The following is a 22,362-nucleotide window of genomic DNA, read 5'->3' as shown; positions in this document are numbered from 1 at the left end:
TCTGTCTTATGGGCTGCCTTGGTGGTTCAGATGATAAAGAGTCTGCCTGCAGTGCAGGAGACCCAGATTCGATCCCTGGATCGGGAAGATCCCCTGAAGAAGGGCATGGCAACCCACTCCAGTATTCTGGCCAGGATAATCCCATGGACAGGGGAGCATGGGAGGTTACAGTCCATGGGGCCATGAAGACTCATACACGACTGTGTGTCTAACACTTTCATTGTGTCTTATGGAAATGTGTGTGTACCTATCTGGAGGAAGTAAGGGGCTGCAGACAAGGTAACATTCTTTACTTGCACTTGAAGGTCTGGAGTGAGGCTCACTCTGGGTCCTTTAATCAGGAGCGGCAGCAGGGCATGGTGCAGCCCAAGCCCTCTGGGGGGCGGAAGGGGCTCTCTGAGAGGCTGCTGCGCCCCTAACCCACCCCAGCCCCCCTTCTCTCCCCTCCAGGAAGCTGTGAGAGCTGCAGGCGCCTGCAAGGGGAGCCCATTTATTTTCTCTGCTTGCTCAGCCCACACATGGCCTTATAGGGTAGAGGCTGTGCAGAGGCCTGGCCTGAGGGAACACCCTGGCTGGGAGGCCTTGGGGGCCTCTCCACTGAGTCTGAGGCGCTGCCCTGGTTGGTGAGTCTACTTCACCTTCTCAGGCTCTCTTCTCTAACATGCTTTGTAATAATAGCCTCTTTCCTACCCTAAAATGAAATCCCCAGATAATATAACCCACTCACCCACCTGATTTTAAAATGATCATTATAATGTCCTCACTGTAATAGAAAGAAATAAAAGGAAAGCAGTGTATTTAAAGGAGCTTTTATTTTCATATATGAGCTTGTGTTGACCGCACGGGAGGACACAAAGCAGTCTGATACACGTGGCCTCAGGCAGTTGCTGTGGTGCAACTTTTTGACTGGGTAGTTCAAGGTGATGAACGGCTCAGAAAATTTCCAGACCAGACAGAGCCCAGTGCTACTCCAGCTGCCCTTAGTGCGATGTCCAGCATGGTGGGCTCCCACCAGAAACACTGTTGGGGTCCCCGATCCTGAAGTGAAGGGAAAGTCGCTCAGTCGTGTCCGAATCTTTGTGACCCCCTGGATTGTAGCCAGCCAGGCTTCTCTCTCCATGGAATCTTCCCAACCCAGGGATCGAACCTGGGTCTCCAGCATTGCAGACAGAGTCTTTACCATCTGAGCCTCCAGGGAAGGCCAATCAAGTGGGAATTAAAAATGCCCACACCCCACCAATGTGGGACATGCTTTCCTTCCGGGGGTGATTGGGTCCTGTCCTGAGAAGCCCGGTTCCAGGTGTGAGGGTAGAGGGGAGATGATTGAATCCACCAAGCTGGGCCTGAGGAGCTAATAACCTGCTGTGGGGAGAGGCATGGGGCACGTGAGGACAAACACAGGGAAAGTTCACGGTCACCACTTGGTGCCTCTGACTTCCCCCCGCTCCCCTGAAGGACACGGTGCTATCTGGCTCCAGCAAGAAGCTCGATATCCCTACCCTCACTTCATCATAGCCAGTGACCAAGTTGTGTCAGTGTGGCCTAAACTTTCTCTCAGATCCATGTCCTTCTCTTTATCGCTTGTCTCCTCCTTCATTCAAGCCTCATCTCCCTGGTGGGTGACTGCAGTGACATCCTCACCCTTACCCCCTCCCCGTTCAGTCACCTCAGTGGTCCCCTAGTAGAGCCCTGCATTAGTTTTCTCGGGCTGCCATACAAAAAACTAGAGACTGGGTGACTTAAACCTCAGAAATTTATCACAGTCTGGAGGCTGGAAACTTGAGATCAGGTGTCGGCAGGTTGGTTTCTTCTGAGGCCTCTCTCCTCGGGTTGCAGGTAGCTGCCCTCTTGCTTGTCCTTACGTATTTGCCTTTGACCTCTGTGTTGTCTGTGTCCTCATCCCCTCTTGCAAGGACACCAGTCATAGGATTAGAGCCCATCCATACGAATTCATTTTAACTTAACTACCTCTTGAGAGGCCCCATCTCCACAGACGTGTGGAGATATACTGAGGTACTGGTGGTTAGGACTTCCATATATGAACTTTGAGGGGACACAGTTTAGCCCGTAGCACCCCTCTTCAACAGTTCCTCTTGAAGTCATCTTTTGGTATCAAACTCCAAAAGTTCAACTCTAAGTGCCCTGTGTTTTGTTTAAGCAAAGAAGAGAATCTGTCATTCATGGCACTTCCTAGTCTGGAGTGGAGGTCCTGCTGGATCTGGAGCGTGTGCGATGCTTTGGATCCCTTCTGAGCTCGGGTTCCTCTGGGTTGACATTGTATTCAGGCTTCGTGTGCAGCAAGGCTCAGCTCTGGGTCACGTCAGAGGTAGAGGAGAGAGTGGTTCCCAGGGGTGGGAAAGGAGGTTCCAGAATTGGTCTTATTGGCTTGGATTGTCCTGACAGACCTTGTGTTCTTCCCTGAGCCTGTCACCAAGGCCTGCGGGATAAGAGTGATGGCAAGCAGCCAGGCTGAGCTAGGACATCACCAGTTCCCTCAGGGAAAAATAAAGGCACAGACATCAGTTCCCAGAAGGAAGGCAGATGGTGGCTGGCCTGCAAACATTACAGAAGCTCACTGGAGAATGAGTGAATACAGGAGGGAATGAGCAACTTGGACCTTCTCTAATGTGGTAGAGAAATGTGAGCTATATCCAGTCATCTATGGATTTAATTTCCACAATTTGTTTAGTCACACTGGCTTTGCCCCCACAAACAATGCTTTTCCATGTTCCCTGTGGGCAACACTGACAGATTTTCTTTTCCTGGGCTCCAAAATCACTGCAGATGGTAACTGCAGCCATGAAATTAAGACTCTTGCTCTTTGGAAGAAAAGCTGTGGCAAACCTAGACAGTCCACATAGTCAGAACTATGGTTTTTCCAGTAGTCATGTATGGTTGTGAGAATTGGACCATAAAGAAGGCTGAGCACTGAAGAATTGATGCTTTCGAACTGTTGTGCTAGAGAAGACTCTTGAGAGCCCCTTCGACAGCAAGGAGATCAAACCAGTCAATCCTAAAGGAAATCAGCTCTGAATATTCATTGGAAGGACTGATGCTAAAGTTGAAGCTCTAATACTTTGGCACCTGATGCGAAGAACTGACTCATTGGAAAAGACCCTGATGCTGGGAAAGACTGAGGGCAAGAGGAGAAGGGGACGACAGAGGATGTGGTGGTTGGATGGCATCACCAACTCAATGGACATGAGTTTGAGCAAGCTCCAGGAGACAGTGAAGAACAGGGTAGCCTGGTGTGCTGCAGTTCATGGGGTCACAAGAGTCAGCGACTGAACAGTAACAACAATTAGTGTCAGCCCCACTGCAGAGTGTGACTTTGTCTTGAACCAGTGGCTTGAGAACGTGGAGGAACTAAGCACAGATTACATGTTCCTGTTTGGAATGAATTAGGACATTTAAAGGTTCTAGGAACTTCCCTGGTGGTCCAGTGGCTAAGACTCCAGCCTCCCAATGTAGGGGGCCCTCGTTCAAACCCTGGTCCAGGAACTAGATTCCACATGTCTCAGCTATGGATCCTCAACTATGACCTGTTGTTGCAGCCAAGTCAATAAATAAATAAATAAAATAAATAGAGACTCAAAGCACTAAGAAGATTATGGTGCCTCCCTCACCCTGTTACTGCCATTAAAAATAAAAGCATTTCTAAGCCATGGAATAAATGTAAAGAAGTCTAATAATTTGTTCATTTTTCCCATAAAGACTATTTGAATTGCAAATATATGTTGATCGAATTATTTTAAGAAAAATTAAATTATTTTTTCCTGGGCCTCTGCCCCGCTGGCTCTGGCAGACACTCCTGCCTGCTGATGGGGAATTTGGCCTTGCTGCCCCTGTTTGACCCTGGAGCATGGTTTACCCTGCTGCTGGCTGAGGTCTTCCTAGACTCAACATAGCCTCCAGAGAACACTGCAGAGTGGAGAGGATGAGGCACCTATGTCCAGGCCTCTGTGGGGCTGGCTTGGGGCCTGAAGATTCCAGGCAAGGACTGACTGTTGGGCATCCGCTCACAGGCACTGTCTGCTCAGGCAAGGCAATGCATTTGGATCTTGCTGGGTCACTTTAAGCCACAGAGGATGTCAGGCTGGGGGCCCTGGTTGGGTACATTGTGACTGCCCCTGCTAGCTCTCTTAGCTCCTCGGTATGCCTACCACAGGGCTCTGGGTAAGAGAGCATAGCATCTCTTTAAATATGCTGTTGCTGCTGGTGCTGCTGCTAAGTCGCATCAGTCGTGTCCAACTCTGTGCGACCCCATAGATGGCAGCCCACCAGGCTCCTCTGTCCCTGGGATTCTCCAGGCAAGAACACTGGAGTGGGTTGCCATTTCCTTCTCCAATGCGTGAAAGTGAAGTCGCTCAGTCGTGTCTGACTCTTAGCGACCCCATGGACTGCAGCCTACCAGGCTCTTCTGTCCATGGGATTTCCCAGGCAAGAATACTGGAGTGGGGTGCCAATGCCTTCTCCGAATATGCTGTTAGACAAATCCAAAGTTCATTTTGCTGGCAAGCAGCAGTCGCCAAGGTGAAGGTAGGGTATTCTGGACATGGTAGGGAGCCAACAAGCCTGGTGCCATGTATCACATGTACTACAAGCCAGACTGGTCCAAGCGGCCCCAGCAGGACAGCACTCCCACTTTCTGCCACTTGGTCTGCCAATTTGGGTTCTGAAGGCCTTTCCTTTGGGGAGTAACTGCCTCCAGGTGTGTCCTGCCTTGCCTCTAGAGACATCTGTCCTCTAAGGAGGGTTTTGCAGATGGCTGTGTGGTTGGAGGGGTTCTGGGGTCCTGACTAGCCCTGTGTCCACACCCCATCTAAACAGCAAGGGGACCCAGCTCTGGAGACCCCTTTGTGTAGGAGTGTTTCTCAGTGTGGTCTCAGGATCACCTTTATCAGGATCACCTGAGTGCCAGCTAAAGTGATTTCTGAGTTGGACTTGAATTGAGTTTAGCCACTGCCATAGTGGCTACAATAAGCTATTGTTGTTCTGTCACTAAGTTGTCTCTGACTCTTTGAGACCCCATGGACTGCAGCATGCCAGGCTTCCCTGTCCATCACCAACTCCTGGAGCTTGCTCAGACTCATGTCCATCAAGTTGGTGATGCCATCCAACCATCTCATCCTCTGTCGTCCCCTTCTCTTCTTGTCCTCGCTCTTTCCCAGCATCAGGGTCTTCTTCAATGAGTTGGCTCTATATCAGGCGGCCAAAGTATTGGAGCTTCAGCTTCAGCATCAGTCTTTCCAATGAATATTCAGGGTTGATTTCCTTTAGGATTGACTGGTCTGATCTCTGTGCAGTCCAAGGGACTCTCAAGAGTAATGAGCAAAAGCAAATAAATAAGCAAAAGCAAACCCAAAAGATACAGGTTTTGTAATCAGACAGACCTGGGTTTGAATTCCATCCTCATGACTTGCTAGATACCCTCATCCTCTAGAAGTCTCATTTTTTTATAAAACGGGGATGGTAACATTTAGAATTGTAAGGGTTGAAAATGGTCATCTGAGTAAAATAATGTGCTGAACAGAGTGCCTAGCACACAGAAGCTACTGTTTTCCTCTATTTCTTTGCACTGATCATTCAAGAAGCCTTCTCATCTCTCCTTACTATTCTCTGGAACTCTGCATTCAGTTGGGTATATCTTTCCCTTTCTCCCTTGCCTTTTGCTTCTCTTCTTTCCTCAGTTATTTGTAAAGTCTCCTCAGACAACCACTTGTTTAGTCTGAAGCCAGTAGGCATGCTGTCTCAAACACTGTGACAGGGACTTGGGGAGATACGTTGGAACTTGCCCTTAAAGAGCTTATTTATAAGCTGGCTGGGCAGTAAAAATCCCATACACACAGGAAATCACTCAAGAACAACGAATCGCCTGCCAACCATGTGTCATACGTGCCTGGGAGCTACTCAGAGAGACTGATTACCGGGGCTAGCGGTGAGGTGTAAGTGAGGAACTCCACCAGGCTTCTAATCCAAGAACAAAGGAAGGAATATGTTTATTCCTTATTTTGGAGGGGTTGGTTCATATCCAGCATAAGCAGAGAGCCTGGGATGCATGTAAACCTCCTAAATCTTTAGAACATAAACCAGGGCTTCTGAGAGAAGATCATGGCATGAGTCAGAGGCTGCTCACACCAGGTCATGGGAACACAGCTTGGTGGGAAACTCTCTCTGTCCAACCACTTACCAAGTCCCAGCTCTGTGTAATGCCCAAGATCTTTGAAGGTAATTATCTGCTGGATGCAATTCTATTATAAATAAATAACTCACTGACTTGACAATCACTGAACGCATGCACCACCAAAGAAAGGACTGCCCAGATCCCAGCAAACAGATGGGAAATGCCCGTCAGCAGTGGGCCGTGACGTAGAGGCAACGGGTATCTGGAAATAATGCTTTTGTTGACAATCTCTTTCTTAAAAGGCACACTGGTTTAGGAGAATGGAAGAAGACACAGACTTGGAGCAGAGTATGGATGTAGAACGAGCAGAGAAATGGCTATTAGGAGGTCTGCTGCCTTTGGATCAAATAAGCTCATAAAACAAATAGGCCAGAGACCTGCTTTGTGGAAAGATGAACTGGAGACACAACTGTAAAAATGGCGCTTGATGTAGACTTCACTCTTTTGAGTGTCTTCATGTGTAAAATGAGGGGTAGACCACACCATTCTGACTCAGCTAAAAATTAGTGACTACCTGCTTAGTGCTAGGTTCTTTAACCTAGATAGATTCTCTCAACATAATAGCATCTACCTCACAAGGTGGTTGTGAAGCATAAATCAATATATGTGATTTCTTGATATCTAGCATGTAGCAAGCACTTAATAATTAGCCATTATCATCTAATCCCCACAACCTTGAGGTAAACATTATTTCCTCTGTACAGATGAAGAAACCATTAAGGGACAAGATCTGGATGTGAACCAAAGTCTGAAGTCAGGGTCCACCGTCTTCCCATTACGCAGTTTGCTTTGGATAGGGCCCTCCCTTCTAGCTCTTCACTGTGAAAAATGAGAGGGTGGAAAAAAAAAAAAACTTGAGTGCTACAAACAATTGAGCTTAGGACCTTCTAAGGGATTTTCTGTGAAAAGCTGAAGTGTCATCTCATTTATGATGAGGATAATAAGGAGGTTGGGGAGGGGACTGAGACAAAGTCATGAAAACTTCTTGGCCCAAGTTCACTTATCATCATCTCATGCCAGTTAGAGACTGCAGACACATTATCTTACATGTACACATAAAGAAAAGCCAAGGTTCTTCAAGAGTAAAACCACCTAAAAAGCAGTTCTTAGTAGTTTAGTCACTGCAGGAGATACACGAGAGACGTTTGAATTAATCTCCTCCCTGTGCTCAGGGGTTCTGTCCCAGTTGTTCTTAGTGCTCAGGTGTAGCTCTCACCATTCTAACAATTAGAGTCCAAGGATATATGATCACACATTGTGTGCTAGGGTTTTAACGGTAAGCAAGACAAATGCGGAGCCAGTAAATGAGGACCGCAGGGGCAATGCTGGGCCAAGTCTGGAGGCAGAAAGACAGGTAAGTACTTGAACGAAGGGTAGTGAAGAGTGGGGAAGGAGGGTCGGTGAAGTGGAGAGATGTTTGAGAGGGTAAACCTGAGTCAAGGGTGAAGCCTTTCTGGGTATCTGGTTGGATCACTAGATGGAGGGGTTCCCATGCCCCTCAAGGGGGAGAAGAGGCAGGACGTGCTTTGCTTACATGGTTTTTGGTGCCTGTGAGGCACCCCTTTGCCTTCAACTCTGAATCAGTGTCCACACGAACACCACCTGAGTAAGCACTGCCACTCTCGCTTCTGCTTCTTCTATTGAATGTGTCAATTCTAGCTCCTGTCCATCTCCATACAGGACCTTGTTTCACTCTATTCTATTTCACTTTAGATTTCTCTGCACCTTGGTTATCTCAATGCTATGAGTATCTTAGGAAATCTAGAGGGAAAAAATCAGGAAAAGAGATACCATCCCATCACAGTCTGACTCAAATAGACGTTTTATCTCAACAGCTTGCATTTTTAAAAGTTGTAACCTTAAGATTTAAGACCAAGATAACAAATTCTAAATGGCACTGCTTACCAGGAACTGGTGCTGACTGCTCCTTCAGGGAGCAAGCCACTATTTTAGAAAGAATTTATTAACTTTGGCCAGAGACCAGTGAATGTACCACTTTTCCCAGACTACTCAATTTTGGGCAGTGACATCACTGAGAGACTTCTGTTTTTTTTTAAACATTTCATATATTATGGGAAATGGTAGTGATAACTGTCTGAAATGCAAGCAATGTTAAGACCTTGAAGAGGAAGGATATAGCTAATGAGAGGCTAGGAAATGAGATAATCTCTTTTATAGAAATCATCTGATATTGAGGAAACAAGGAATTTACAAAGGAGGGGAAACAATGAAATTAACCAGTGAGTGGAGCCATCCTTTGGAATCAATAATCTTTAGACCTAGACCTAACAGTAAAGCTGTGATGGATGAATGGACACTGCTCATCTATCCAGGAGTTAGTTTCCTCTAAGATTAATTTTCTTTTCCTTAGATGCAGGAGGCTACATCTTAAATCACAAAGTGAAAAAATCAACGCTGGAGTAAAGAATCATTTATGTATAAATGTTGGAAACTACCTACTTTAATGATTGAAGGCCAAGGCACAAAAAAACCCTACAGAACCAAATGTCTGCATTTTTTTTTTATTACATTTAAATTATATCTCAATTTAAAAAGGAAACATGGGAAAAAAGTTAGAAAAGAAGGAAAAAAGGGTACACAATCAGGTCTTGTGGTTAAATAAGTTTATACCTATTGTCCATAACAGGATCAAAAGCAGGAAACAAGAAGTAAAGCTTATTAAAAAAAAAAAAAAAAGCTTCTGAGGTGCCTAAGTAGACTTCATTTCCCTTGGATCATTAAAGGGACTTCCTCAGTAACTGAACAGCACTCTACATCCTCAATCCCATTAATAAAAATGCAGAGAATTCTTGGAGTAATAAACAAGGGTTCTCAAGGCAAGAATACTGAAGTGGTTTGCCATTCCCTTCTCCAGTGGACCACATTTTGTCAGAACTCTCCACCAAGACCCGTCCATCTTGGGTGGCATGGCTTTGTTTCATTGAGTTAGACAAGGCTGTGGTCCATGTGATTAGACTGGTTAGTTTTCTGTGATTGTGGTTTCAGTCTGTCTTCCCTCTGATACCCTCTCTCAGCACCTACCGTCTTACTGGAGAAGGGAATAGCAAACCACTTCAGTATTCTTGCCTTGAGAACCCCCATGAACAGTATGAAAAGGCAAAAAGATAGGACACTGAAAGATGAACTCCCCAGGTTGGTAGGTGCCCAATATGCTACTGGAGATCAGTGAAGAAATAACTCCAGAAAGAATGAAGAGATGGAGCCAAAGCAAAAGCAACACCCAGTTGTGGATGTGACTGGTGACAGAAGCAAGGTCCAATGTTGTAAAGAGCAATATTGCATAGGAACCTGGAATGTCAGGTCCATGAATCAAGGCAAATTGGAAGTGGTCAAACAGGAGATGGCAAGAGTGAACGTCGACATTCTAGGAATCAGAGACTAAAATGGAACTGAATGGGTGAATTTAACTCAGATGACCCTTATATCTACTACTCTGGGCAGGAATCCCTTAGAAGAAATGGAGTAGCCATCATGGTCAGCCAAAGAGTCCAAAATGCAGTACTTGGATGCAATCTCAAAAACGACAGAATGATCTCTGTTCATTTCCAAGGCAAACCATTCAGTATCACAGTAATCCAAGTCTATGCCCCAACCAGTAACGCTGAAGAAGCTGAACGGTTCTTTGAAGACCTACAAGACCTTTTAAAACTAACACCCAAAAAAGATGTCCTTTTCATTATAGGGGACTGGAATGCAAAAGTAGGAAGTCAAGAAACACCTGGAGTAACAGGCAAATTTGGCCTTAGAGTACAGAACAAAGCAGGGCAAAGCCTAATAGAGTTTTGCCAAGAGAATGCACTAGTCATAGCAAACACCCTCTTCCAACAACACAAGAGAAGACTCTACACATGGACATCAATAGATGGCCAACACTGAAATCAGACTGATTACATTCTTTGCAACCAAAGATGGAGATGCTCTACACAGTCAGCAAAAACAAGACCGGGAGCTGACTGTGGCTCAGATCATGAACTCCTTATTGCCAATTTCAGATTTAAATTGAAGAAAGTAGGGGAAACCACTAGACCATTCAGGTATGACCTAAATCAAATCCCTTACGATTATACAGTGGAAGTGAGAAATAGATTTAAGGGCCTAGATCTGATAGACAAAGAGTGCCTGTGAACTATGGATGGAGGTTCGTGACATTGTACAGGAGACAGGGATCAAGACCATCCCCAAGAAAAAGAAATGCAAAAAAGCAAAATGGCTGTGAGGAGGTCTTACAAATAGCTGTGAAACAAAGATAAGCAAAAAGCAAAGGAGAAAAGGAAAGATATTCTCTTAAGAAATTTGCATGCAGGTCAGGAAGCAACAGTTAGAACTGGACATGGAACAACAGACTGGTTCCAAATAGGAAAAGGAGTTCGTCAAGGCTGTATATTGTCACCCTGTTTATTTAACTTATATGTAGAGTACATCATGAGAAACGCTGGACTGGAAGAAACACAAGCTGGAATTAAGATTGACGGGAGAAATATCAATAACCTCAGCTATGCAGATGACACCACCCTTATGGCAGAAAGTGAAGAGGAACTCAAAAGCCTCTTGATGAAAGTGAAAGTGGAGAGTGAAAAAGTTGGCTTAAAGCTCAACATTCAGAAAACGAAGATCACGGCATCCGGTCCCACCACTTCATGGGAAATAGATGGGGAAACAGTGGAAACAGTGTCAGACTTTATTTTTCTGGGCTCCAAAATCACTGCAGATGGTGACTGCAGCCATGAAATTAAAAGACACTTACTCCTTGGAAGGAAAGTTATGACCAACCTAGATAGCATATTCAAAAGCAGAGACATTACTTTGCCAACAAAGGTTCGTCTAGTCAAGGCTATGGTTTTTCCTGTAGTCATGTATGGATGTGAGAGTTGGACTGTGAAGGCTGAGCGCCGAAGAATTGATGCTTTTGAACTGTGTTGTTGGAGAAGACTCTTGAGAGTCCCTTGGACTGCAAGGAGATCCAACCAGTCCATTCTGAAGGAGATCAGCCCTGGGATTTCTTTGGAAGGAATGATGCTAAAGCTGAAACTCCAGTACTTTGGCCACCTCATGCGAAGAGTTGACTCATTGGAAAAGACTCTGATGCTGGGAGGGATTGGGGGCAGGAGAAGGGGACGACAGAGGATGAGATGGCTGGATGGCATCACTGACTCGATGGACGTGTCTCAGTGAACTCCGGGAGTTGGTGATGGACAGGGAGGCCTGGCGTGCTGCGATTCATGGGGTCGCAAAGAGTCGGAAACGACTGAGCAACTGGTCTGATCTGATCTGATACCCATTTGAATGCAGAGTTCCAAAGAATAGCAAGGAGAGATAAGAAAGCCTTCCTCAGCGATCAATGCAAAGAAATAGAGGAAAACAACAGAATGGGAAAGACTAGAGATCTCTTCAAGAAAATTAGAGATACCAAGGGAACATTTCATGCAAAGATGGGCTCAATAAAGGACAGAAATGGTATGGACCTAACAGAAGCAGAATATATTAAGAAGAGTTGGCGAGAATACACAGAAGAACTGTACAAAAAAGATCTTCACGACCCAGATAATCATGATGGTGTGATCACTCACCTAGAGACAGACATCCTGGAATGTGAAGTAAAGTGGGCTTTAGGAAGCATCACTATGAACAAAGCTAGTGGAGGTGATGGAATTCCAGTTGAGTTATTTCAAATCCTGAAAGATGATGCTGTGAAAGTGCTGCATTCAATATGCCAGCAAATTTGGAAAACTCAGCAGTGGCCACAGGACTGGAAAAGGTCAGTTTTCATTCCAATCCCAAAGAAAGGTAATGCCAAAGAATGCTCAAATAACCGCACAACTGCACTCATCTCACACACTAGTAAAGTAATGCTCAAAATTCTCCAAGCCAGGCTTCAGTGATACGTGAACTGTGAACTTCCTGATGTTCAAGCTGGTTTTAGAAAAGGCAGAGGAACCAGAGATCAAAGTGCCAATATCTGCTGGATCACTGAAAAAGCAAGCGTTCTAGAAAAACATCTATTTCTGCTTTATTGACTATGCCAAAGCCTTTGACTGTGTGGATCACAGTCAACTGTGGAAAATTCTTCAAGAGATGGGAAAACCAGACCACCTGACCTGCCTCTTGAGAAACCTATATGCAGGCCAGGAAGCAACAGTTAGAACTGGACATGGAACACCAGACTGGTTCCAAATAGGAAAAGGAGTTTGTCAAGGCTGTATATTGTCACCCTGTTTATTTAACTTATATGCAGAGTACATCATGAGAAACACTGGGCTGGATGAAGCCCAAACTGGAATCAAGATTGCCAGGAGAAATATCAATAACCTCAGATATGCAGATGACACCACCCTTATGGCAGAAAGTGAAGAACTAAAGAGCCTCTTGAAGAAAATGAAAGAGAGTAAAAAAGTTGTCTTAAAGCTCAACATTCAGAAAACTAAGATCATGGAATCTGGTCCCATCACTTCATGGCAAATGGATGGGGAAACAGTGGAAAACAGTAGCTGACTTTATTTTCTTGGGCTCCAAAATCACTGCAGCTGGTGACTGCAGCCAAGAGGTGCTTGTCTCTGGAAGAAAAGCTATGACCGTCCTAGACAGCATATTAAAAAGCAGAGACATTACTTTGCCAACAAAAGTCCATCTCGTCAAGGCTATGGTTTTTCCAGTGGTCATGTATGGATGTGAGAGTTGGACTATAAAGAAAGCTGAGCACCGAAGAATTGATGCTTTTGAACTGTGGTGCTGGAGAAGACTCTTGAGAGTCCCTTGGACTGCAAGGAGATCCAACCAGTCCATCCTAAAGGAGATGAGTCCTGGGTGCTCACTGGAAGGACTGATGCTGAAGCTGAAACTCCAATACTTTGGCTACCTGATGCAAAGAGCTGACTCATTTGAAAAGACCCTGATGCTGGCAAAGATTGAAGGCAGGAGGAGAAGGGGATGACAGAGGATGAGATGGTTGGATGGCATCACAGACTCAATGGACATGAGTTTGAATAAACTCCAGGAGTTGGTGATGGATAGGGAAGCCTGGTGTGCTGTGGTCCATGGGGTTGTGAAGAGTCGGACATGACTGAGCGACTAAAATGAACTGAACTGAATAAACAAGGGTGGTTGTGTTTCTTATTTTTTTCCCATTATTTTTCAAATAATTTATAAAATAGTTTAACTCCTTCACTGATATTAAAGTCATGCCTATTCACCCCAGGAATCAGATTCAGCTCTTTGGGTTTAGGGTTTCATGGTGGGGAGAATAGTATTCGATCCATTTATTTACAATCCAGTCTGAAAAACAAACAAGAAGTTCTTGTCCATCTGAAGATCTTAATATATTTATTTGAAAACCAAGTTGTGTGAAAGAGAACACTAGTCATATACCATCTCTTCAACCAAAGACTTGCAGACAAGGTCAGCACAGAGGCAATGATACATGCAGTGAATAGCAGGTCTCAGCATAAATTTCCTCACAGGCATTTCCAATATGAGCCTGGACAATCTTCTTCAGGTGAGCAATAAGATCCTGGGGTAGTGGGGAGAAGGAGAAGCTAGGGTTACTCTTAAAAACATTAAAAACCAACAACAACAAACCACCCCCCCACCCCCCCACCCTCCCACCTCGCACTGCCCCAAAGACACTAGATGTTGAACTTTAAAACTAGCCCCTAGGGACTTTCCTGGCGGTCCAATGGTTAAGACGTCACACCTCCACCACAAGGGGCACAAATTTGATCCCTGGTCTGGGAACTAGGATCGTGCATGTGGCCTGGTGCAGCCAAGACATAACAAAATAAACCAAAAAACCAAGCTCCTAACCCTGCTGATACAGTCCCAATATGCCAGTTTGTACTAAGACAGACTATAGGTTTCAGATTCTTATTGGACTGAATGTTTTGCCCTTTTAAAAACTAACAAGAACCCAATTTCCAACTGAAAACTTCTACGCCATCTGGTAGTTCACGGCCCTGAAAGACTTAATTGGGAGGTTTTCAGTAAGGGATCGTGAAAGGCTGCCAGGGGCTAACGTGAGCTCAGTTCTGCACACAAACTGAGAGCTCAGGGTATTAATACTGCTGTGTGCTGGTTGGGTAAAGCTTAGGAAACCAGCAAGAGCTGAAAGGTAATTTTCAAAAGCAGGAATAGAAGTTATCAATCTGAAAATTGTCTCTTGGGGGTCTGACTATATGTTGCTACTAAGAGCAGGGTTTCTGCCTTAATTATTTGTCTGAGAAAGCTTTAATTGTTACTTATGAAGCTAGATCTGCAATATGACATTTAAAATGTATTTTTCCTTTGTCATAACGATACTATTCTTATCTTCTTTGAAGAGTACAATTCATGTTTGTTTTATAACCTATTTGTCCTACGGTGGGATTAGAGAACCTTGATTATACAGTTTGTGCTTAGTTGCTCGGTGGTGTCCGACTCTTTGTGACCCCATGAACTGTAGCCCTCCAGGCTCCTCTGCCCATGGTGATTCTCCAGGCAAGAACACTGGAGTGTGTTGCCATGCCCTCCTCTAAGGGATCTTCCCAACCCAGGGACTGAACCCAGGTCTTCTGCACTGCAGGTGGATTTTTTAATCTTCTGAGCCACCAGGGAATTGCATCTTCAAATATGTAACACCCATTTGAAAAAAAAATAGAGGAACAGAATGATAATTTTGTGAAATTGCAATCTTTTGCACCTAAAAATCCCCTTCGGTTAGGAAACTAGCATAATAATTATCTTTTTCAACTGGACAAAGCTTTGTTTACAGTCTAACTGACCACAAGTACCAATAAGCACTATTGTCTTATACATATTAGATGTTCAGTAGCTTCACTGAATAAATGAATTGTAAGGCTTTTAGAGCCCGAAGTATTACCAAAGGAAAGAGAGAAGAATCATGAGAAATTCAGACTTGTGCTACTCAAAGTGTAATCTACAGAACAGTGCCAGTCCACAAACTATAACTGATCCACAAGAAGGAGCTTACATCAGAATGGAAATCAACTCCATTACTGAATAGACAGACAGTTCAGTTATTTTTTGGGGGGGTTAGAGAATAGCAAGGCTTTTTGATGAGCGAAGCATTGAGTTACATTCTGGAGCAAGCCCCTTCCTCAGGGACCTATGAAAACAGTTTGCAGATCAGCCACTTTGAATAGAACTGGCAGAACACTAGACTAGGGGAAGAGAATCAAGAAAAAAAGAAAAAGGAATTGGTGGTTACATATTCAGGAAGAGGTCAAATAAAGAGAAGTTTTAATGTCATTTACACAAATAGGGATTAAGAACAGAAGGGCAAAGTGAGATCACGTCCTTGTAAAAACATTTGTGAAGAATCGACAGAGAGACTTCTCGTGGTACACAATTTTGCTCCACACGCACCTCTGGTCCTTAGTCATCAATATACTCAAATGGTTCTGGAGGTTCTGGTTCTTGTTCTTCCTCCTCGATTTTTGGGCCATGAGCTGCCACGGGTTCCACCAGCTCTTCAATGTCTTCACTGGTATCCTTCAGAATGATGATGCCTCCAATGGACAGCTATTAAACAGAGCAAGGAATGAAGATGCTCAAGCTCCACTCATATTTCCAGAATGCTCCACAATCTTGAGTGCATACTTGTTAAATGGTACCCCAAAAGAATGAGAATGATTTGGAAGTAGAAAACTGGAACTACACTCTCCTAGATGACAGTCAGGAAACTTGGCATTTGTCCCTGTGTGAGGCTACACCAGTAACTTAACTTTTCAACTGTAAGATGGGGCTAATAATATCTTCCTCATCTATTCCTTCAGGTTAGTCTGAGGACTGAAAGTGGACAGCACTGCCAGTGTATATAACAAAGGATAAAGATAACTGTCGGCTATAAGAGTACCCTCCAATTTAACCCAATGGCTCTGGAGGGTGGAACACGCGGTGTTGCTCTGTTTGGACAATGCATCCCGATTTAAGAAGCATTACCTAGTACTGTACTAGCCTTAGCTGGACTGCAGGGAAAATGTTTACTATCCAACGAGGCACTCTAATGCTGTGCTACTTAACATGTGGTCCTGGGCCAGTAGCATCATTATCATGTCAGAGCTTGTTAGAAATGCAGAAAACTTAGCCCTACTTTAGAATTCTGAATTTGTGTTTAACAAGATCCTCAGGTGATTTTTACGCATGCTAAAGTTTAAGACACACAATCTAATAGATCCTTTTATCATTTGTGTGAAAAGCATCATTTTGGACACAAAAGACAATTTATAAATGAAAAGAGTATTTTTCTCCAGAAATTTTAGAATGACAGAACAATATAAATATCACAAATATCTGAGTGTTTTTCATTTCAATCTACAAATCGTTGTGATGCAAGACAGTGAAAAACTAGATGGGAAATAAAAGGGAAGTAGAATGTAGAAGCAATTCTATTATGCCCTCTCCCAAACATATTAGCAAAAGGTAAATTCAAGAGCCAAACTGTTCGCCCATCTCTGCTGTACCAATCTTATTCTATTTGCTTGCCTGTGTCAAAGGAAATGGAAAGCTGCTCTCTCTAATTAAATCAGTCAACAGTGGAGGGCACATCTGGAAAAAACACATTTCTACCAAAGCACATTACTGGGAAGGAAAAGAAGCCCAAGCACATTAGTCAAATGATTCACATATGTATAAGCATCTCTGCGGTTCAACCTAATCTAATTTTCCCATCAGAACCCTGCTCTGCCATGCTATAAAACTGGTGTGCCTGCATGAATTTCTAAACTATTTCCCCTGTCTCAATACACACATATCCATACATATTAATCTATAACCCTTTTCCTTAAAAAGTTTTCTTGAAAAAAACCATTTTATGAATGGTCCCTGACTTTACTACCAATATTCACCCAAGAACAGAGTTACTTGGCCACTATCTTAATACTTGATGGTCTAAAAGTGTGTATGAACCTCTAAAGGACCAATGGAGAGTCAGCAGAGGACTTCCTGCATTTTGGAAACAATGGCTCTAGGTTGTAACAGTACTATTTCGTGCTTAACTGGAATCCTCCAGCCCAAATCCTGCAGTATAACCAACATATAGGAAGAGCTTTTTATACCTACATGGTTTAGATTTATTAATGCCTTATATGTTAGAGAGTTCACACATTCTCTAATCAGAAAATAAGATATACGACAGTCTGTTTTCTGAGAAGGCTAGTGACAACTGAAGACAGAGACAATGGGACACTTCCTGCTGCCAAAAGCTCCACACTCTCTGTAAGGCGTCTTTTAAGATGGACAGGAAACAGTAGGAATGCAACCCATTTTCAAGATTAAACGCAATGTCTGAGGAAGGACCTGATGACCCTGCCAGCAGGGTACTAGAGGAGATGAGTCAGGGGGCACTCTTTTCTTCACCACACACACACAGAGGCAGTCTTTTTTCCAAAATTGAGATATAATTCACATAATATAAATTAACTCTTTTAAGTATACAATTCAGTGTTTTTCATAAGTATATTCATAGAGTCATACAACCACCTCCACTATCTAATTCAAGAGCACATTCTGATGAATGTTTAATCTAAAAGAAATTCTGCATCTATTAGCAGCCAGTCTTCATTTTTCCCTACTTCCAGCCCTTGCAACCATTAAAACAACTTCTGTTTCTATGGATTCGTCTGTTTTGGACATCTCAAATAAACAGAATCATACAACATGTGGTCTTTTGTGTCTGGCTTTTGTCACGTAGGCTAATGTTTTTAGGTTCAAACATGGTGCGGTATATATCACTATGTCATTTCTTTTGGCTGAATAAAATTCCATTGTGCATATCATTTTTATTTATTCACCCACCACTTGATGGACATCTGAGTTGTTTACACCTTTTGGCTATTATGTGTAAAGCTGATATAAACATCAGTGCACAAGTGTTTGTGTGGACATGGTTTTCATTCTCTTGGGCATATACCAAGGAGTGGAATTGCTGGGTCATATGATATGCCCGCATTTAATTTTTCAAGGAACTGTCAAACTGGTTTCCATAGAGGCTGCAACAACACTGTACACTCCTACACCAGTGCCATCTGAGGGTTCCAATCTCCCCACATCCTTGCTAACTTTAATCTAAAATTTACTGTCTGCCTTTTTGATTACAGGTATATTAGTAGGTATGATGAAACATCTCCTTGTGGTTTTGATTTACATTTCCCTTACGATGAATGACGTTGAGAGTCTTCATGTGCTTTTAGCCATTTGAAAATCTTTTTGGAGAAATGCCTATTCAAATCCTTTGCCCATTAAAAAAAAAAGTTATGTTTTGTGACTTTTCTAGAGAGTATTTTTGTTGTATGTGACCACTGAAATCTCTCAGTTATCTGACTGGACAGCTAATAACTAGTGAGGAAGATCCTTATATACTGGGAATAAGTCTCCCAGTCTTTGCTGAGGGGCTATGTGTATGACTGGGGTCCTACCAACAGCCAGCCAGGCACAGACACAGGAAATATATTTCCTCTGATTTGAGCAAAGGTTTAACAATCATTTAAGTTCCAGCTGAGGCAAACCAGCCTCCTCATATGGTGTCATGACACTGAGCATATACTTTGCTGTCTTTAGTTCTTCATAACTGTCAAAATCACTGGGTATCTTGTGTGTGCTTAAAGTGTTCACTGGTTGTGTACTAATACAGCTGTTCTGGCAAGAGCAGTTTTGAAAGCATGCTGTTAGAATATATTTTCTAGAAACATGTCACTTAGGTGAGCTGGGCTGCAGATTAGACAGTGACTAATATAATGTGTCCACTGGTGAGTGAGTAAAAGTCGCTCAGTTGTGTCCGACTCTGCAACCCCATGGACTGTAGCCCACTAGGCTCTCCTCTGCCCATGGGATTGATTCTCCAGGCAAGAATACTGGAGTGGGTTGCCATTCCCTTCTCCACTGGTGGTTCTAACAATTCATTCATTCAACATTACAGGTCAAGTAGTATTGGGTCCCAGTAATGCAAGATTAATAGGAGGTGGGAGAAGACCTTCAAACTGTTCTATCCTTCCTGGCCTGACTGTTGCTACCCACAGAAATGACTTGTCACCATCACCAAGTAATAGCTACTGACTGAGGATTTACCACTGATAGATATTGTTTTAGGTATTTCACACATAACAACCTATTTAATCTTAACAATATTCCTGAGTGGTAGGTAATATCACCATTCCAATTATTAGATGAGGAAACAAACAGGAAGCAATTTAAGGAGCTGTCTGTCACACAGCTAAGACATGGCAGAGCTACAATATAAACTCAGTTCCACCCAGTTCCAGCTCTTCCATTAAATACAGCTATCTTCCATCCTCTGCCCTTGTTTCCTGATAATCTAGTCGGGTAAGACCCTGACTCACAATTGTGAGTAAGAGTTGTCACCACCAGCAGGGAACACCTTCAAGCCAATGAGAATGGGTTTACTTTTCCAGAAGAATCTAGAAATCTTATCTATGACATTTCAGATTGGTCCAGGATTTGAATGTACTAAGTGTATCTACTAATGGTTCTCCAATTTGCAAGATATAAGAACTCAAAAAAGAAAGACATTACCATGCTCAAATTTCTGATCAGCATTTGTTTCTAACACGAAACTTTCTGCCCTAGAATAAATTAAGTGGCATGAAGATCCTTTTCTAATTGTAAAACAGAACACTCTTGTGCTTGTGTATTAACTGTATATGCTTGTATACAAGCTTGTATACGCTTGTATATTACGTTGTTCAATCACATTCTCATGAGTTAGGGATCATAATTCTTATTTTATAGTAGTGAAAACTGATGGAGAGAGGATTAGTTCTTGGCTTAAGATTACTCAGGCTGAAAGTGGTAGAATCAGAATTTAAACTCAGGATGTCCAGCTCCAGAGTCCATGGTCCTAATCACTATGCTGTATTAGTAACTCTATGATGTAAACCTTTGGTAGATGAATGGTTACACAAAAGTCAAGAATCCAAATCTGTATGAATGGAAGGGTATGTTCACTTTTGCTAAGAGATTTATTAGTACTAGAGAGCTGTTTCCAACATTTGGGCAATTTATCTTTCTCTATAAAGATTCCATTGCCTTAGAGATTAACATCCTACTGGTATAACTAAGGGCAATTGGTAACTTACTGGTTTGAAAGGCTGGTATCTACAGGTCTCCAGCATGCTTAGGACCTTAAGCTGGGCAGGCATAACTCGGGCTGGGTTATCCAATAACTGGAAGTTTGGCTCAGGTTCTTTTTTCTTCTCTTTTTCTTCCTTTTTCTCTGCTTCATCCTGCGGGGGAGGGAAAAAAATATAGTCCCATAAAGGTTCACTTCTGTTTTACAGCATTGTTTAATAAATTTACTGAGCAACTATCAGGTGCAAAAGGTAGTTAGGATTAGATATAATGGAAATAGAACCAAACTGATACCAGACTCAGAAGACAGAGATGGTAACTGCTTGGGGTGAGAGTGATATTTAACTTAATTGAAAAGGGTAAGAAGATTTTTCCATTAGCAGAGATATTTAAATAAATGATGTTGCCTTTGCCTGAAAGGGCTTTTCTTTCTCCTACCATCACCGCACTGTCTGATGAAAATCCTACTCTGCCCTTCAAAACCCATTTTAGTTGTCATTCCTTCCAAGAACTCATTCTTGATTTGTACCCTACTATTATTCCCACGAATGAGTTTAATTTCTAAAGTCTCTTTCAAGTAAAATTTTATGAGTTTCCATGCTTGGAACAGGATAATTATTTAAAGAACTCAAGAACAAGGTTTAACAACGTTCAACTAAGGAAGAATCTGGACCATGACAGAGACAGCTACATCAACCCATATCACCAGAAAGTTATACCCACCACTTCCATTTTCTCCTCTTCCTTTTTTTCCTTTTCTTTTTCCTTCTTTTTAGCCTTGGCAGTTATAGATAACACAGCAGTGGAAACCTAGAGGAGTGAACAGAGTAAACTATTATAATACACGGGCTTCCCTGGTGCTTCAGAGGGTCAAGAATCTGCCTGCAATGCAGGAGACCCAGGTTCAATCCCTGGGTCAGGAAGATCCTCTGGAGAAGAGAATGACAACCCAGTCCAGTATTCTTGCCTGGAGAATGCCATGAATAGAAGAGCCTGGCAGGCTATAGTCACAAGGTCACAACAATTGAGCAACTAACAGTTTCACTTACACACAAACACACAAGCCCAGTGAGAATTCCGTTCTACAATGCTGTTGTTTCCTGGTAGTAAAGAATCGAAAAGAACAAAATAATCTGGGAATATAAGGATAACTTACTGTTACAGTCATCAGGTAAATCTTTAGTCGCTAGAGGCTTGTGTCCAATATAGCTCTAAATTTTTTAATTTAAATCTGTAGTATACCTTGGATGTTAATTTGCTACGATAAGTTTCTGAGACAGAGATCTGGGTGCCACATCCTTTTTTACTTGATAGGGAAAGCACTGGAAAACAATAATTTTCTCCAAACCTGGTTGTAAAGCTCTTTCACTGGACTAGATGCCCTACAATGGTAACCCACAGTGGGCTAAGTGGTTAACCTGGAATTATCATCCTTGATGGGTCTCACTGAAACCAGAAGTGAAACAGGGACCTTGAAAGGCTAGGCAGTAATTGTGTAAAGCTGCCCTTGTTTTAGACTCAAAGGTAGGGGGGCACCCTGAAACACAGCTGATGAATAAGATACACAGCTGATGAACAAGATGCTATTATCAAAGGACACTATCACCTACCACCTGGAAATTTCATCAATTACGTAATTATCCCTACTTAACCATAACATTCAGAGAGGGCAATGGCACCCCCCTCTAGTACTTTTGCCTAGAAAATTCCATGGATGGAGGAGCCTGGTAGGCTGCAGTCCATGGGGTCGCTAGGGTCGAACACCACCGAGCGACTTCACTTTCACTTTTCACTTTCATGCATTGGAGAAGGAAATGGCAACCCACTCCAGTGTTCTTGCATGGAGAATCCCAGGGACAGGAAGCCTGGTGGGCTGCCGTCTATGGGTTACACAGAGTCGGACACGACTGAAGCGACTTAGCAGCAGCAGCAGCAGCAACCATAACATTTACAGCAAACAATCAACTGGCTAATACGGAATATTCTCTTAAGAGAAAAAGTCATTTTCCTAAACCTGAAGTGTCATAAAGGATAATTTTACTGAGAAAACTACAGGGACAAGCACAGCTCTCAATTTTACCATA

The 22,362-nt window shown here is 43.1% G+C and overlaps 1 protein-coding gene across 2 annotated transcripts in view; it reads right to left on the bottom strand.

The window, feature by feature from the left end:
* Positions 1 to 13,505: 13,505 nt before the first annotated feature.
* PSMD1 (proteasome 26S subunit, non-ATPase 1) overlaps positions 13,506 to 22,362 on the bottom strand; it is an 81,523-nt gene continuing 72,666 nt past the window's right edge. For both annotated transcript variants that reach the window (XM_061388016.1, XM_061388021.1), the window contains 4 exons: positions 21,002 to 21,088; positions 20,287 to 20,433; positions 15,560 to 15,715; positions 13,506 to 13,709 (listed from right to left, as the gene is read on the bottom strand). In XM_061388016.1, coding sequence (XP_061244000.1) covers positions 15,569 to 15,715; positions 20,287 to 20,433; positions 21,002 to 21,088 — 381 coding nt within the window. In that variant the 3' untranslated portion in view covers positions 13,506 to 13,709; positions 15,560 to 15,568. The remainder of the gene's footprint in view (positions 13,710 to 15,559; positions 15,716 to 20,286; positions 20,434 to 21,001; positions 21,089 to 22,362) is intronic.

Source organism: Bos javanicus, chromosome 2 (assembly GCF_032452875.1).
Source record: "Bos javanicus breed banteng chromosome 2, ARS-OSU_banteng_1.0, whole genome shotgun sequence".
NCBI lineage: Eukaryota > Metazoa > Chordata > Mammalia > Artiodactyla > Bovidae > Bos > Bos javanicus.
Note: the sequence above shows the minus strand (reverse complement) of the source record. Positions and strands in the feature narration are given on the sequence as shown.